The 17,890-nt window shown below is 35.8% G+C and overlaps 1 protein-coding gene across 2 annotated transcripts; it reads left to right on the top strand.

Moving 5' to 3' along the window:
* Window positions 1-1,751: 1,751 nt before the first annotated feature.
* Window positions 1,752-16,039, top strand: LOC110456058 (U2 small nuclear ribonucleoprotein A'-like). 2 transcript variants are annotated; one of them, XM_021506591.1, is made up of 9 exons: window positions 1,752-1,992; window positions 3,970-4,010; window positions 4,910-5,016; window positions 5,181-5,306; window positions 5,699-5,801; window positions 11,271-11,423; window positions 11,894-11,993; window positions 13,978-14,072; window positions 14,696-16,039. In XM_021506591.1, the coding sequence occupies exons 1-8, from the start codon at window positions 1,911-1,913 to the stop codon at window positions 14,028-14,030; spliced, it is 765 nt and encodes a 254-aa protein (XP_021362266.1). In that variant the 5' UTR covers window positions 1,752-1,910; the 3' UTR covers window positions 14,031-14,072; window positions 14,696-16,039. The 2 variants fall into 2 exon arrangements, with proteins under 2 accessions (XP_021362266.1, XP_021362267.1); XM_021506592.1 differs by lacking the exon at window positions 14,696-16,039 and adding an exon at window positions 14,394-14,688.
* The last annotated feature ends 1,851 nt before the right edge of the window (window positions 16,040-17,890 follow it).

Raw genomic sequence — 17,890 nt, 5'->3', positions numbered from 1 at the left:
TTGTCCATCACTCCCGTGCCTTGTACTATTGTCCATCACTCCCGTGCCTTGTACTATTGTCCATCACTCCCGTGCCTTGTACTATTGTCCATCACATCCGGTGCCTTGGTGCCGTCGTCAGCATTGGAAAAGATCAACATTATCTGTTTTAGGAAATTTACTTTAACTTAAAAGTTCTTAATGTTAAAGGTTTCAAATGAAATAAGTGACACGATGAATGTCACGGAAATAAAACGGCGAAGATTATAGAGACACTGTTTACAACTACTTATCTACAATAATTATAAAGAACAAAAAATAGTTATCGACTTGTTCTGCCCTAGAGGCCGTTTGGTCATCTTGATGACGTTTGAGTCTCGTGTTGATAACAGGTTTACTCCTTTGAAAAATGAAATGCGTTGGGCTGTAACAAGTAAGCACAATATGTTGCTTAGCTCACTAAAATTAACTTTTATCTTAAGGGTGCGGTTTTTTCTTTCTTTCATTTGATATGATGCGAAAAAAAAACTTCATCTTACCAGAGACGTATAACAGTTATGCATGTGATCAAACCACTTATTGCTTCGAGTTACATTTTTGCAAAATCGGTGGTCTAAGGGAGGCAACTCTTAACTGAAATGAACATTTATTCAACTATGGACATCGTTTACTACATATCCTGGATGTGTTAGGTGTTATTTTAAAGAATTATTTGAATCACAAAACACACCATTTTACAGAACAATAAGAGATGACCTGTTTCGCTTTCTGAAAATAAGTCACCATGGTAAATAAATAAAAACAACCCAATGATTCGACTGGGGAAAATTACTCTTTTATAGTTCATTAGATCTACATACTGTTCATATTCCTTAGAGGTGAGTATTGGGAAAAGAATGGCCCCAGTTGCAGGTGGAAGTGCAAATAATTCCCAGAAATTTTAACACTAAATGGGACTCTGTTCCGTTTACTTTAAAAGATGTTTATTCAGCAATGAACACGGTCTGAAAAGACACACAAATTAAAAGTAGTGGTAAATTGCAAAATAATAATTAGCATGAATTACGTATAGAAACTTATCATAACATAAATCCTCTATCTCCCCCAAGTCTTTGGTACACGCGAGTAATAGGTTCACTCGTATTTAATGAGTCCTAGAAACAAAGACTGATGTGAAATATGAGAAATATTAAGAAATGTCCAAATATAATTGTCCTAAAATAAACAAAATGAAGCACTGAGTCTCTGCAAAACAGACAGTATAACTCTTAGGAAATGTTCCAAGTAGAAACAAGTCAATTGTTATTTGGACATTTTATAACATGAATGCCAAGCTGGTTTCTTTGTGACACGACCAGAAGTCCGGATCGGTGCAGGGGACGGAACATCGAAGTACATGTTTTATAGAACAGCGTATGTGTCGAGATAGGTGTCGTATGCCTTCAGTATGACTGAAAATATGCTTCCTTTCCGTCAGTTGCTCAAACCAGATCAACCCGCGTTTCATTGGACTGAAGATCTCCAACGACTTTTTGAGGAATCCAAAATTGTCATTGCCAACGAGATTGAGTCGGGTGTACGGAGTCTCAGAGAGGAAAACTGATATGAATCAGAATATTCATAATTTCTTAAATTGGAGAGTGTGTGCATTATCCCCTTTTATTTGGATGCATAGCAAGTGTGATAATTCTATGAAATCTTTATCTATTTACGGAATTCCGGACACAACCCCAATTTTAGGCTTAAATATTGATTTCCTTTCACGCATGCGCACAATAATAGTTGTGACCACGCGAACGAAAACAAAACGCCGGGAAAAAGAAACGTTTACCTGACGTTTATTAATAATTCGTGCTAATATGATGGACAAACTGTAAACAGACGAGAGCTACTGAAAACAGTTACAAAACTGAAGTACTTGCACTGGCAGAATGGTGAAATTAACTGCAGAATTAATAGAACAATCCGCACAATACACAAACCCAGTCAGGGACCGCGAACTTGATTTGAGAGGTAACTTCCGGAGAGCAACACGTTTAGTATGCTTACTGTTAATAAGCAATACATAGCAAAAACTGTAACAGTTATAACAACATGCATTTGTCGACTGTTATCCGATGTATTGGTCATTAGCAGATTTACAGTAATGATATCTTTTTTCATCAACAATCCTCCGACTTTGACCCCCCCCGTTATATTTACACCTTATGACCCGACTTCAACAAGTTGAAGATTACGTTAGGTGTGTTTCGATATGAAATTATTAGGAATAGAATAAAGGTTTGAAGGATGAGATTGCTGTTTTAATCCTGCATTTGGGTAACAGTTACTCATTTGAGTAACAATTCCAAATGCAGGATTATTACCCATATGCGCCGTTGTGCCCAACCTGTTCAATGATAGGGTAGTCTGCTCATAGGTGATTGTTTCGATTTTATTTAATAGATTTTGGAAGATATTGTATGCCCCGATCAGATGTATGGTATATTAAGTCTGGTTTCACAGAGAATTTCCATATGCATGCAAAATGTATTCTCCTTGGTCAGCTATGATCTATATATACTTTGACATCACACATTATATTTATAGGTTTCTATTTAGTGTGAAACAATCTGAGAGGTAGCCCAAATTTCCTCTGGTCCTGACACCAGACTTTGGCCCGGCAAACAGTTGGACATATAGTTGTCTGGTGAAGGGCCAGAGCGCACTACTATACGAAAACATGGAATTTTCTGACACTGTTTGGTGAAAATGTAATTTTTTGACACCAACAATCTGCTATGAAACAACACGGTGATTATATCATTAGCCACTCCTGTGTAATTTTCATTTATAACCTACACAATAGCGCCGCTAAGGTGGGAAAGTTTTAATAATTGAACGCTGAGGACTCGACTGACAGAATTTAGCAGCATTTCGTGATAATAAGGACGGTTTACCTCACCACATTACACATCAGCACCTCAACAGCAGTCATCTTTATGTCAAAATGTGCAAGTCTGGTGATAGGGCCAGAGGAAACTTGGGCTATCTGTAGTGGGTCAAACCAACCCATATTCAGGATAGCTGATATAATTTAAAGTCATATTTTACTCCAATTGTTGATTGTCCAGGGGGAAATGCTTCTTTCTTCATGGATGCATCCCATGCTAAATAAAAAGTCGTTTTCTTAGGACCCAGATTATTCGAGTGAAAACTGATATTTTAAAGGATTATTTTGTATGACCTTGGGCTGAATGAACAAGATTTTCTGTCTAAGTAATCAAGTGTACATTGTAGTTTCATCGAGGTACCTACACCATCAGGAAAAGTCAGGGAAAAAAATAGCATCTTAAAATGGAATTAAAGGTTATAATGCAAATATTGCAAAAACTACATCAGTTTATTGACCATGTATAGCCAGGTAATTTAGTTACCACTTTATGCTGTGACACAACAAACGGAATTGTATGAAACAGATACATGTAATTGTGAATCTGCTTATAGTGAATCCAAATCAACATCACTTTTGCCAAGTCATAATTTTTTTTACACCTTTGTGTACATACGCTTCACTAGTCATTTGTCTGATAAAGGCACGACCCATACTAGTCATTAAAACATCACACATTAACACTTTCTGGTTGTGATAGATAGCCTTTGTGCAATATATGTATCACTTTGTGAAGTAATAATTCCCAACCCAATTTAATATTTTAGTGAAAAGAATCGGTGATATTTCTTTTCCTACTTTAAAAATGTGTGTCATTGTTCACACTAGTATAAAGATGTCTTGTCACAATTTAAATACCAGTGTAGTTCCTGTTTATTGTTTAAAATTTACACTTTCAGATTACAAAATACCTGTGTAGTTCCTGTTTAATGTTTAATATGTACACTTTCAGGTTACAAAATACCTGTGTAGTTCCTGTTTAATGTTTAATATTTACACTTTCAGGTAACAAAATACCTGTGTAGTTCCTGTTTGATGTTTAATATTTACACTTTCAGGTTACAAAATACCTGTGATTGAAAATCTCGGAGCAACATTGGTAAGTTGAATTAAATGTTTCAAGTGTTCGAACATTGAAAAAGTAACTCTTACAGTCACTAAATATATCGATATGAAAAATGTTTCATATATATTTGATGTACATGTACTTAAATATCCAGAAATAAAACACTTAGTATTTCTAGTGAGTGTATTGTCATAGTGTTAACACATTTTCCCTTCCGCTTTTGGGAAAATTTACCAAGTACATCAGTAAACTATAAGCCTGAAAGTATGTTAAGTTTATTGTGAAGCAAGTTTGCTACAAACACTCGTGTGTCTGGTAGCGATCAAATTTCCTTAGGCATGTTGAGGTTTGTTTTATAACCAGTTTTACTGGAGTTGCAAAAAATGTTGAAAAATAATTGGCTGGAATTTGTTTCATTCTGGATCTGTTTGAACAAAAATAAGATAGTAAATATGATTATTTTTGTAACTTTCCTGCACCAAGATTTGGACATGTTATATACAAATGGATTCCTCCTTTATGTGTGTCCGTCCATCAACCTGTGCCCAACTGTTTCTGAGCACATCTCGACAACTCTGCAGATTTTTTACCAGCCTTAGATAAATCAATCATACTGCAGGGGTGACTTTTAGATACGTTTTCTCTATGGAGTATATGATTTAAGAACTTTACAGTTGCCAAGGAGGCTGTGTGCATCATTGAGATGTCTTTTTTGTGTGTATATTTGTATTTCTAGAGTTTATCTCGAAAAAAATGTCACAGATTTGATGGCATTTGCTTCCAAATTAGGTTGAAAACAAAAACCACAGAAACTGGCAATTTTATATGAAGAAACATTGTTGTGAGTTTTATGTCAATGTTGGGTTGTTGTTTTTTTATCAAAAAAGTGACAATGAAGGTTAAAAAATGAATTATATTTCCTTTTTTTGCAGGACCAGTTTGATACAATAGACTTCTCTGACAATGATATAAGAAAGGTGGATGGATTTCCATTACTACGCCGTCTTAAATGCTTGCTGCTCAATAATAACAGAATTGTGTGAGTATTTTGCTGGTGGAACAGTGTGACCTACAGCAATATTTTGTGTTTATTTTGTAATATTAAAAAAAACAACAAGATTTTACTTCTACACAGTGTTATTTCTGTTTGATATCTTGTGATAATTTAAGTTTAATTTTGCACTTACTCTCAAATATTTGCAGGAGAATAGCAGAGAGTCTTGAAGAATGCCTTCCCAGCTTAGAGTCTATTATTCTCACCAATAACAATATGCAAGAACTGGGAGACCTCGACCATCTTACTTCCATTAAGTCTTTAAAATTTCTCAGGTATGTCACAATAAAAGAATCAATAATTGGGAGACATGGTCTTTTTCTGTTTTCTCTTTTAAATCACACTAACATTGGTATGTATTTGCCAGACAACACACGTTAGAGCTGTGACTCAAGTTAACAACAAAAAAATGGTCATTTATTTGCACTGATCATCTCCTCTGTCTGTACCAATCGCTGCAGAGGAATAAATTGTCGCAATTCAACACACAAATTAAAAAATCTGCGACTAACTTTTAAAGTTACAAACAAATTTAGACTGCAATCATGACCTTTCACTTTTTAATGACGGTTAAACTAATTGTAAACCACCCTTTTAAAATAGGAATTATTTTTTTCTTAACGTTTTGAAAGCTGGTTACGATTCCGATTTGTGTATTTAACTCTAGTTTGCTGCGGAATCCTGTTACCACAAAGAAGCAGTACAGGCTGTACCTGATACACAAGGTCCCACAGCTACGAGTGCTAGACTTCCAGAGAATCAAACAAAAGGTGGGTAACATATTAAACTATCATTAAGGTGATTGATTTTATATTTGAGATCTTCTTAAAACTGAATATAAAGAAAATGAAACATTTCTTTTACATAACTGTGCCGGCTTTTGGTTACGGCGGTTATTTGAAAAGGTGTTCTTCCATGAGTATTCTTACTTGATGAAAAATATCAGAGGTTGATGAATACATGCAGATAATCATCAACAGGAATAGAATGTTTATGTAATCACAGTTTCTGACTGACTTTTTAGCTCACCTGCCCGAAGGGTAAGTGAGCTTATGTCATGGTTTGGTGGACGTCTTCCGTCCGTCCTCGTCAATCAACTTTTCCTTTATATTAATATATAAAAAGTGAGTTTTTCTGAGTAATGATTTTTCATGTTTCATTTGGATATATACTTCAAAAAGAAGAATAGAATTATATGGAAATAAAAATGCTCTTGAATTTTGTTGTGACTTTTTACTCTTGGCCCGACTTCTATCCCAATGATGTGAAAAATTCTATGAGGCAAAAGTTTAAATATTTGATGAGTATTTCCTTTCTATATCAAAACTACTAACTTTCCATTCTGTATCCATACAAAATTTTATTAAAATTTCGTCTTTTTGGCTTTTTATTTTTTTATCCATTGAAAGGAAATAGTCACAAGTGTTTTAGACTGCCGATGACGGTGATTATGAGAGCTGAGGGATACAGATCAGGTTTAATAGGCTTAAGCAGAATCACTATCCTCGATACTCCAGGGTTTACGTTCACTTACGGTCTGTGCACCCCTGGAATATTTCATAGCAAAATGAAGGCATGCAGCTAGATATTTGATTGGTCTCTGGTAAATAGTGCCTGTCTTTTGAAGATTAGAGAAGAATCACACGAGACATCAAAGTCAGTCAATTTTACTGTTATGCCACTGCCAGATTCTTTTGATGTACATCAAAGGATCAAACTAGTCTTCTTGTCTCATCTACAAGCTGATGCAGACTGAGCCTTCAATTTTGTCATGACATATTCAAGGGGTGTAGAGAGCTTAAGTGAGCGTAATCTCTAGAGTATTGAGGATGATGACTCGCTAGAAATACAGTTGCCCGGTAGTCTTGTGGTAGGATGCCAGGCTCGTGACAAAAGTGTTGCGGGTTCGAGTCAAGGCACAGCACTTTGAGCAAGATACTTTACTCCGCTTGTTCCAGTCTACTCAGCTGTAAATAAGTACGTGGTTGGGCAGTGCTAAAAATGTTGAATGCTAGCTGTTTGTGATGAAATGGCATCACTGGACTGGCTGTATGCTCCCCAGGGAGTTAAGAAAGATATTGGCTGTCTATAAAGGCCCTTTAACCACGGATAATAATTTGTGAACCTCTTTTAGACGACCTACAAACTAGGTTGTGATTAAATGATTACAAGAACCTCAAATTATTATGAACTCACCTGCCTGAAGGGCACGTTAGCTTATGTCATGGTGCGGCGTCCGTCCTCTGTCCACGTCTTGTCAACTTTTCCTTTAAACAACTTCTTCTGAAGAACGGGCAGGCCTAGAGTCATGATATTTGGCTGAAAGTTTTGTTGGTAGGAACCCGACAAAGTTTAAGAACGAAAATGACCTTGACCTACTTTGAAGGTCACAGGGGTCAAATGTGTCAAACTCTTCAAACGACTTCTCATGAAGAACTGAAAGGTACAGAATCTTTATATTTGGATGGTGGCTTCCTGGGATAGAGCCCGACAAAGTTTGAGAACGAAAAAGGACCTTGACCTACTTTTAAGGTCACAGGTCAAATGTGTCAAACTCTTCAAATAACATCTCGTGAAGAACTGAAAGGTATAGAATCTTTATATTTGGCTGGTGACTTCCTTGGATAGATCCCAACAATTTGTGTGGGAAATAAGTTCTTTGATAATGCTGAACTTTCACTATCAAATTAAAGAAAATTCTGTCCCTAAATATTAACATATAAAAAGTGAGTTTTTCTGAGTAATGATTATTCTTGTTTCAATTGGATATATACTTCAAAAAGAAGAATAGAATTATATGAAAATAAAAATGCTCTTGAATTTTTTGTGACTTTTATTCTGGGCCCGACTTCTATCCCAATGATGTGAAAAATTCTATGAGGCAACAGTTTAAATATTTGATGAGTATTTCCTTTCTATATCAAAACTACTAACTTTCCATTCTGTATCCATACACAATTTTATTAAAATTTCGTTTTTTTTGGCTTTTTATTTTTTTATCCATTGAAAGGAAATAGTCACAAGTGTTTTAGACTGCCAATGACGGTGATTATGAGAGCTGAGGGATACAGATCAGGTTTAATAGGCTTAAGCAGAATCACCATCCTCGATACTCCGCGGTTTACGTTCACTTACGGTCTGTGCACCCCTGGAATATTTCATAGCAAAATGAAGGCATGCAGCTAGATATTTGATTGGTCTCTGGTAAATATTGCCTGTCTTTTGAAGATTAGAGAAGAATCACACCAGACTTCAAAGTCAGTCAATTTTACTGTTATGCCACTGCCAGATTCTTTTGATGTACATGAAAGGATCAAACTAGTCTTCTTGTCTCATCTACAAGCTGATGCAGACTGAGCCTTCAATTTTGTCATGACATATTCCAGGGGTGTAGAGAGCTTAAGTGAGCGTAATCTCTAGAGTATCGAGGATGATGACTCGCTAGAAATACAGTTGCACGGTAGTCTTGTGGTAGGATGCCAGGCTCGTGACAGAAGTGTTGCGGGTTCAAGTCAAGGCACAACACTTTGAGCAAGATACTTTACTCTGCTTGTTCCAGTCTACTAAGCTGTAAATGAGTACATGGTTTGGCAATGCTAAAATTGTTGAAAGCTAGTTGTGGGGGCCGAAATGGCATCACTGGCTGTATGCTCCCCAGGGAGTTGAAAAAGATATTGGCTGTCTGCAAAGGCCCTTTAACCATGGATAATATATTGTGAACCTCTTTTAGACGACCTACAAACTAGGTTGTGATTAAATGATTACAAGAACCTCAATTTATTATAAGCTCACCTGCCTAAATGGCAAGTTAGCTTATGTCATGGTGCGGCGTCCGTCGTCTGTCCTCATCCGTCAACTTTTCCTTTAAACAACTTCTTCTGAAGAACGGGCAGGCCTAGAGTCACGATATTTGGCTGAAAGCTTTGTTGGTAGGAGCCCAACAAAGTTTAAGAACCAAAATGACGGTCAAATGTGTCGAGCACTTCAAATGACTTATCCTGCAGAACCGAAAGGTATAGAATCTTTATATTTGGCTGGTGAATTCCTATGATAGAGCCCAACATTTTGTTGTGACTTTTATTCTGGACCTGACTTCTATCCCGATGATGTGAAACATTCTATGAGGCAAAAGTTTAAATATTTGATGAGTATTTCCTTTCTATATCAAAACAACTTCCTTTCTATTCTGTATCAAAACACTCCATTCAAAATTATATTAAAATTTCGCCTTTTTGGCTTTTGGTTTTTTTATCCATTGAAAGGAAATAGTCACAAGTGTTTTAGACTGCCGATGACCGTGATTATGAGAGCTGAGGGATACAGATCAGGTTTACTAGGCTTAAGCAGAATCACCATCCTCGATACTCTAGGGTTTACGTTCACTTTCGGTCTGTGCACCCCTGGAATATTTCATAGCAAAATGAAGGCACGTAGCTAGATATTTGATTGGTCTCCGGTAAATAAACCTGACCAACCGCTTTAGCCTGATACCTGTCTTTTGAAGATTACAGAAGAATCACACCAGACTCCAAAGTCAGTCAATTTTACTGTTATGCCACTGCCAGATTCTTTTGATGTACATCAAAGGATCAAACTAGTCTTCTTGTCTCATCTACAAGCTGATGCAGACTGAGCCTTCAATTTTGTCATGACATATTCAAGGGGTGTAGAGAGCTTAAGTGAGCATAATCTCTAGAGTATCGAGGATGATGACTTGCTAGAAATACGGTTGCACAGTAGTCTTGTGGTAGGATGCAAGGCTCGTGACAGAAATGTTGCGGGTTCGAGTCAAGGCACAACACTTTGAGCAAGATACTTTACTCTGCTTGTTCCAGTCTACTAAGCTGTAAATGAGTACATGGTTTGGCAATGCTAAAATTGTTGAAAGCTAGTTGTGGGGGCCGAAATGGCATCACTGGCTGTATGCTCCCCAGGGAGTTGAAAAAGATATTGGCTGTCTGCAAAGGCCCTTTAACCATGGATAATATATTGTGAACCTCTTTTAGACGACCTACAAACTAGGTTGTGATAAAATGGTTACAAGAACCTCAAATTATTATGAGCTCACCTGCCCAAAGGGCAAGTGAGGTTATGTCGTGGTGCGGCGTCCATCTTCGTCTGTCAACTTTTCCTTTAAACAACTTTTCTTGAAGAACGGACAGGCCTAGGGTCATGATTTTTGGCTGAAAGTTTGAGAACGAAAATGACCTTGACCTACTTTCAAGGTCACAGGGGTCTAATATGTCAAAAACTTCAAATGACTTCTAAAGTACTAAAATGTGTAGAATCTTCAAATTTGGCTGATGGCTTCCTGGGATGGAGCCCAACAAAGTTTGAGAATGAAAATAACCTTGACCAACTTTCAAGGTCACAGGGGTCATATGTGTCAAACACTTCCAAATGACTTTTTCTGAAGAACTAAAAGGTATATAATCCTCATATTTGATTGATGGCTTCATGGGATAGAGCCCAACAAAGTTTGAGAACGAAAATGACCTTGACCTTCTTTCAAGGTCACATGGGTCAAATATGTCAAAAACATCAAATGACTTATTCTGAATAATCGAATGGCATAAAATTAAAATATTTGGCTGGTGACTTCCTAGGGTAGAGCTCACCAAAGTTTGCGAATGAAAATGACCTCAACCTACTTTAGAGATCACAGATGTCAACAACATTTTAAAGGATTTGTTCTTAAGAACTAAAAGGAATGGATTCATAAGATTTGGCTGGTAGCTTTTTGGAATAGAGCTAACCAATTTGAGAAGGAAAATGACATTGACCTACTTACAAGGTCACAGGGAATAATATGTCGAGCAACTTCTGTGGAAGAATAAAAAAGCACAGAATCAGGTAGTTTCAACAGATAGAGCCGACAAAGTTTGTGAGGGAAATATTTTTAATGCAATATAATATTTAATGAGAATATTTTGCTATGACTGCTTTAATATTCATATTCAGGTGAGCGATACAAGCCCTCAGGGCCTCTTGTTTCATCCTTTCACACTTTTGTCTTAGGAACTTAGGTTACCTAACAATCCAGATGTCAAGAATTTCTTACTGTCCTGTTTGTGTTCTATGTTTTATACGTACACAAAAATATGCATGTTTTATTGATGATTTGAATTTTAAACATCAAAGTGTTCTTTTAATTATTGCAATTCCATACTTTTGAAAAGTGTAGTGTGTTTGAAATGTTCATACAATTTCATTATGAGATTTGTTTGTTCACATAAAAGGAGCGTGAAACTGCAGCTAAGATGTTTAAAGGAAAGAAAGGACAGGCTCTGGCCCAAGAGGTCGCCAAACGAAGCAAGACGTTTACACCAGGAGAAAAGTTGGCAGAGAAACGACCCACAGGACCCTCAAAAGAGGACGTCGAACTTATCAAGGTAGATAATCTGTAATATAATCACATTGCATTCTAATAGCTAGTGTTAAAATGTTTTTGCTGATTATAGATAGCAAGCACAATAATGTTGCTTGAAAACATGCATGTAAATATGCCACATATAGGGTCATTCAAAAGGATATAAATAAGTTGGTAGTGTTTAAAGTAAATTGATTACTTATACATTTCAAATATATTTGTTTCCCGTCGTGCCTTATAGCCTCCTTTTAGTGTTATTTAGCTATTAAGTACATACAAACTATGCTACTATTCCAGATTCTCCCATACCACAGTCTAACAAGTATTCTTGTTTAAAATCAGTCTTCTGTATCATTTCTTTGAACTTACTGAATTTATATTACAAAGTCTCTATTTGTATAATACTAGGAATTGAAGTTTGATATGTACCCCAGACAGGTTGTAATGTTTTGGAAACATTGTACATAAACTGTCAACATTTTTGTACGGTAGACTGCCATTGCACAAGCTGCTACACTGGATGAGGTGGAGAGGCTGAACCAGATGTTGAAGACGGGCATCATTCCTGGCCGAGAAATAAAACGTCTCCGAGGTAGGATAAGTCACAACAGTAGATAAACATCTCTTGGATCTACTGTTTTCCTCTTGCTGGTATCTTCCTTGGTACATCAGGCCCCGTGATCTCAAAACCTCTTAGTTCTCAATACTTAAGCTGCCATGATTAATATGTACTTATCTGAGAAATGGTTGATAATAAAGGTATTCTTAAATGTTTGTTGGGACTTACAACTGGGGCATGATTAGCCTAACGTCAGAATAAAATGACTAAAGTGTCATGCAGTAATGTTCATGTCGTGTCAGGTTGGTTGTTCTTTGATATTGCTCTGTAGTTACACGATATCATTATGTTAACAACATCGGACAACTTTACGGCATTTATTGCCATTAAGTGTCATCCGGGTCTTTGCCAATAGTGCCACTTACGAGCAGGTCCATAATAATGTCGCGGGAAGATGCCATTGGAAAAAGGTGGACCTCCTCACTGAGTTCGATTGAAGCGAATCACTCGGAATTTGATCGCCGTTTGATTTGGATAAAATGTATTGTTGGAACATATAACTGGGGCATGGTAAGCTGATTGTCCGAATAATTTGAGTGAGTGTCATGCTGTTAGGTTTATGTTGTGACATTTCAGGATTGTAAACCTTTTATTAGCTTTTGAGTTATTCTTTATTAGTACGTTGTATGGTCATATGACACCAGCTTTTTTATAGCCCAGCTATAAGTGGACATATGACGCCAGCTGTTTTATAGCCCAGTTATAAGTAGACATAACATCAACTGTTTTATAGCCCAGTTATAAGTACTAGACATATGACTTAGCTGTTTTATAGCCCAGTTATAAGTAGTAGACATATGACTTAGCTGTTTTATAGCCCAGTTAGAAGTAGACATATGACACCAGCTGTTTTATAGCCCAATTATAAGTAGACATGACACCAGCTGTTTTATAGCCCAGTTATATGTAGACATATGACACCAGCTGTTTTATAGCCCAGTTATAAGTGGACATATGACTTAGCTGTTTTATAGCCCAGTTATAAGTAGTAGACATATGACTTAGCTGTTTTATAGCCCAGTTAGAAGTAGACATATAACTTAGCTGTTTTATAGCCAAGTTATAAGTAGTAGACATATGACTTAGCAGTTTTATAGCCCAGTTATAAGTAGACATATGACACCAGCTGTTTTATAGCCCAGTTACAAGTAGACATATAACTTAGCTGTTTTATAGCCAAGTTATAAGTAGTAGACATATGACTTAGCAGTTTTATAGCCCAGTTATAAGTAGACATATGACACCAGCTGTTTTATAGCCCAGTTATAAGTAGACATATGACACCAGCAGTTTTATAGCCCAGTTATAAGTATGACTTAGCTGTTGTATAGCCCAGTTATAAGTAGACATATGACACCAGCTGTTTTATAGCCGAGTTACAAGTAGACATATAACTTAGCTGTTGTATAGCCAAGTTATAAGTAGTAGACATATGACTTAGTAGTTTTATAGCCCAGTTATAAGTAGACATATAACACCAGCAGTTTTATAGCCCAGTTATAAGTATGACTTAGCAGTTTTATAGCCCAGTTATAAGTAGACATATGACTTAGCTGTTTTATAGCCCAGTTATAAGAAGACATATGACTTAGCTGTAGTGTGGCCCCATTAGTTATTGACATGCTGTAATATGACCTAAGCTGTTGCAGAGATAGAAATGCCCCGAACAAAGATCAATATTAACTGAATTTCTTGTTTTTGTACAGTTTGATTGTGGTCCTGTAACAGTAGATTTGTCTGTGTTTTCATGCAAATATTTCACTGTTTTACTAAATATGAATTTGTTCAGTGTCCGATTGACTATAGCATGAAGAGTTTGATTATTTGATTTGTGTGTCTAACATTTCAACATTTGACTTTTTGATGTGTGACAGCTGTAACATCACAAGGTTTGACTATTTGATGTCTGTGTGTGTAAGTGAATTAAAGAGGATTGGTTATTTTTTTGTTCTTCCAGGAGATGCTGTGGAAGAGGAGGAGGAGGAAATGGAAGTGACGAATGGAACATGAGATGGCCACCATCACCAGGAACTATTATTATCATTATAAAATGTAATTAAATATTTTTTCTGTTGATCAAGCTCATGACAATATATATCTTCCAACAAACTTTTTTAACATGATTTTCAAGTGGGTTCTTTCTGTTGTACTTGATGAGATTGTCCAACCAGATTATAAATCATAAATCATAAATTTGAAAAAATATTTTTGGATAAAAAGTAATTTCATTAATTCAAATATGATTGAATCAATACTGTTCTATCTTGATTTGAAGCATTTATGATATAATATTTTGAAGAAAATTACATTATGAGAATGAATGTCATTGAAATGATACCATTGTATGAAATTGTTCTCTTTTCTTGGTTTCAGCATTGTGGTGCTTGTCAATGGCTCCAACTTTATGGAATATATATTGATTAGTGCAGTCACCATTTTCACCACACAAAAAATCCCTCGACTGATGTCCTTTATTTGACTTTTAGGACATATACATAATTTTCAAAATTGAATATTAAAGCTATATATTTCATGATGAGTGAAAGATAAATCACCTTCCTTTTTCTTGACAACAACAGACTGACAAGACAATTTTTTTCCTGAGACTATACTGACATTTTTAATTTGTGATGGATCTTTTATTACACTTGTTTCTGTTTTTTCTATATTTTCAGGTGAAGAAGAATAAAGATAACCTGTTACTTGTACTGCTTACTAAGGCCAACCCAATCATACGTCTATCAATATCACTCGGCAGGCACTCGTACACAAATAGTTGTGTTAATAATGAATATTTCATTAGCTTGTAATACAGTACATAGAAGTAAAGTTAAAACTGATTGAATTTATAAAATTCTTACAGAAAACGCAGTGACTATTGAACTTTCAATTAAGTTGGCTAAGATTTGGTGCAGGAATTTATTCACCCAGTTTAATATTAATATCATAGAAATAGCTGTTCATTCTGTAAAAACTATCCATTTTCATCATCATCATGAATAAGTATAATATAAAAGTTGTTTTTGTTTGTCTATTGATGTTTATCGGTATCGGTGTTTACACTGGTAAGAACTGTATACTACTACACATGTTTGAGAATTTAAGTCAGATATTGTGACTGATCAGAACACGATAGCAGACAACCGGTCAGGATAATGGAAGAACACGCTTGACATGTCAAATTTCATCCTCAATACTCCAGGGGGTAGGCTCATTTTTGATCTCTGTGCCCCACGAATATGTCGTAGAAAAATTGAAGGCTAGCTACTAGCTATTTGATTGGTCTCTGGTAGAAAAACCTGACCCAATTACTAGGCTGATACATGTCCTTTGAAGATCACAGAGAAGCGACGCCCAACTTCAAAGCCAGTCAATTTTTGATGTACATCAAAGTATTATTAAACTAATCTTTTTGTAGCATCAACAAGGTTGTGCACATTGAGCCTTCAATTTTGTCATGACATATTCCAGGGATGCAGATAGTGTAAGTGAGCGTAATCCCTGAAGTATCGAGGATGTTCTAGTTTGGACTTGTGTACTGTTGTTCCATACATGCCTGGCGGTACACTGCTACAGATACTACTACTTTGTTCTGGTCACCAGTGAGCAAGTGTGTGTGTCCAATATGTACATCTTCTGTAAAAGATAATAATCTTGAGAGAAATTCATTTAAATTTCATAGCAATTGTTTTAATTATCATGCTTTGTAGATCTACGCGTGTGCTTTGTGATAAAATCATTAACAACTTCGAAACAAACAGATGAAAGCGTGATTGATATAGTTCTTTATATTTTCTTGTACAGACAAAGGTTTTTTTTCGAGTAAAGAGTTATTTCCCTTTGTATTGTCCACATTTTGTATGGACAATTAATCTAAAGGTTATTTCCCTTCGTGTGGCGAACACCAACTAATCCATATAAGAAGTATTTTATACTGTCATGCTATGAAAAATTTGTAGTTGTACTAGTAGTACATCACACTGTATTGGAAATAAAGGTTGAGAGGCTTTATAATACAGTTTACGTGTTGATTTGTTTTTAGTAATATTGGAAAATGGAACTCGTTTCTCGCTCTTGGGGGGAACTGAGTTGATGAATTTCGTATAAAAGCAAACTTTATTAAATAAGTACTGAATTCGAATACAGTTCAGTGAATAGATCGATTAAGAGATTATTTGTCAGGGAAATAACCGAGTTTTAGACCCATATGACGGCCTATGTGTTTCCCATCCGCATGTTATATCTTTTTCCACATTTTAGACTTTTAGAGAGTATGAAACCGAATTTCGTATCAGATACCGTGTATCGTCAGTAGGTGTAGTGTTTGGAAAGGGGAGGGGCAAAACCAGTTAATTGAGTTAATTTTGCGAAGTGCTTTTCAAGTTTAGAAAATGTCATGGGATTAATTATATATATAGAAAAGGCTGGAGCCTGTGTGTGTATCTCTTGAAATTAAAGCCCCAAAATGCTAGTCTGCCCTCATGTCGGTTTATGGTATGAATATGGGAATATCTAATATAATCGATATTGAAGGTTTGAAAAATCCAAATTAAGATAACGCTGCTTATGCAATCATTGTTTCCCACTGAAAATCTTCAGAGATCATTGTTAAATTTTACAAGGGGAGTTTTAGTTGAACCTTTTTCGAATTTCATTTGATGATTATCATTGAATCTGTTAATGAGAGTCATCGAATGCACAGGAACATGCGAACTTGTTACTGGTGGTGTGTGTTGACCTGGGAACCATTTTACTTCATACAGTAACACGGAGATTCCATTGAAACTATAAAACCTCGTACACAAGGAGATGCCATGGAAACCATTAAATGTCATTACACAAGTAAATTCCATATAAATCAATAAACTAGATAGATAAAGCAGTTCTATCGGACCAATTAATACGCTTAATTTACAAATAGTTTCATGTATGAAGAGGCCAGTTATATTTAGAAGCAATTTAAATACGCAATGAGAACCAAGAATTTATCAATATAGATATTAAATTATTGTTGCTATGTTTCTGAAGATTTTCTTACTCCCCATAAATAAGGTTTCAATTCCCGCCTGTTTTATATCTGTACTTGTACTATCTATGTAGAAGACGGTTCTGTGTTACCCGTCTACCTCGAAGGGAAGGTAACCCTTGGTTAGCGAAGATATGTGCTACCTAAATCACATTTAGGTTTATAGAAGACAGTTGCTAGTGACCAACAATATGATATAAAGTCTTATTCTTGGTCAATAGAGGTATAGATGTATGAACATTAGCCCATATCGTTTTTTCTAACGGTGATCGCAGTTTTAGGAATTTCTGTTAGGTTTCCTCGCAGAAGGGGTTAGTTACATTATCAAAAGTCCTGTTGATAATCTAGGGAAAACCAATCTAAACACTGAAGCCGTTGCAGATGAAATCAGAAAATACAGTGTGGATAACTTGGGAAGCCAATTATATTAAATGCAAAGAAATCCATTGTGGACAAAGTAAGGAAACCTGATCGTAGGATTTTTTTTTTTGCATCAATAAGTAAACCCTATTGTGGGCATCGTGAGAAATTTATTGTAGACATTATAAGGGAATATTATATATTGCGGATGATAAAACGAAACCTTTTGTGGACAATGTAAGGGAATCTTTTGCATTCATTCATATCTTTATTAGTGAATAAGTACAGAAATACGTGCAAAACAAAAAGTATGTGACAAATAACAAAGGTAGAATTAATTCATTGACAGAAAAGGTGCTGCTTATAAAGTTAATCGAGGAAAAGAGAAGTAACAAAAAAAAATATAAAAAATATGCTACAGTACAAAACACTTAAGCTTTTTAACAACGTAGAAGTAGTATGATATGTTCAGGATTGCAGCGAA

Source organism: Mizuhopecten yessoensis, unplaced genomic scaffold (genome assembly GCF_002113885.1).
Source record: "Mizuhopecten yessoensis strain PY_sf001 unplaced genomic scaffold, ASM211388v2 scaffold8497, whole genome shotgun sequence".
NCBI lineage: Eukaryota > Metazoa > Mollusca > Bivalvia > Pectinida > Pectinidae > Mizuhopecten > Mizuhopecten yessoensis.
This window is presented reverse-complemented; position numbering and strand designations above follow the sequence as displayed.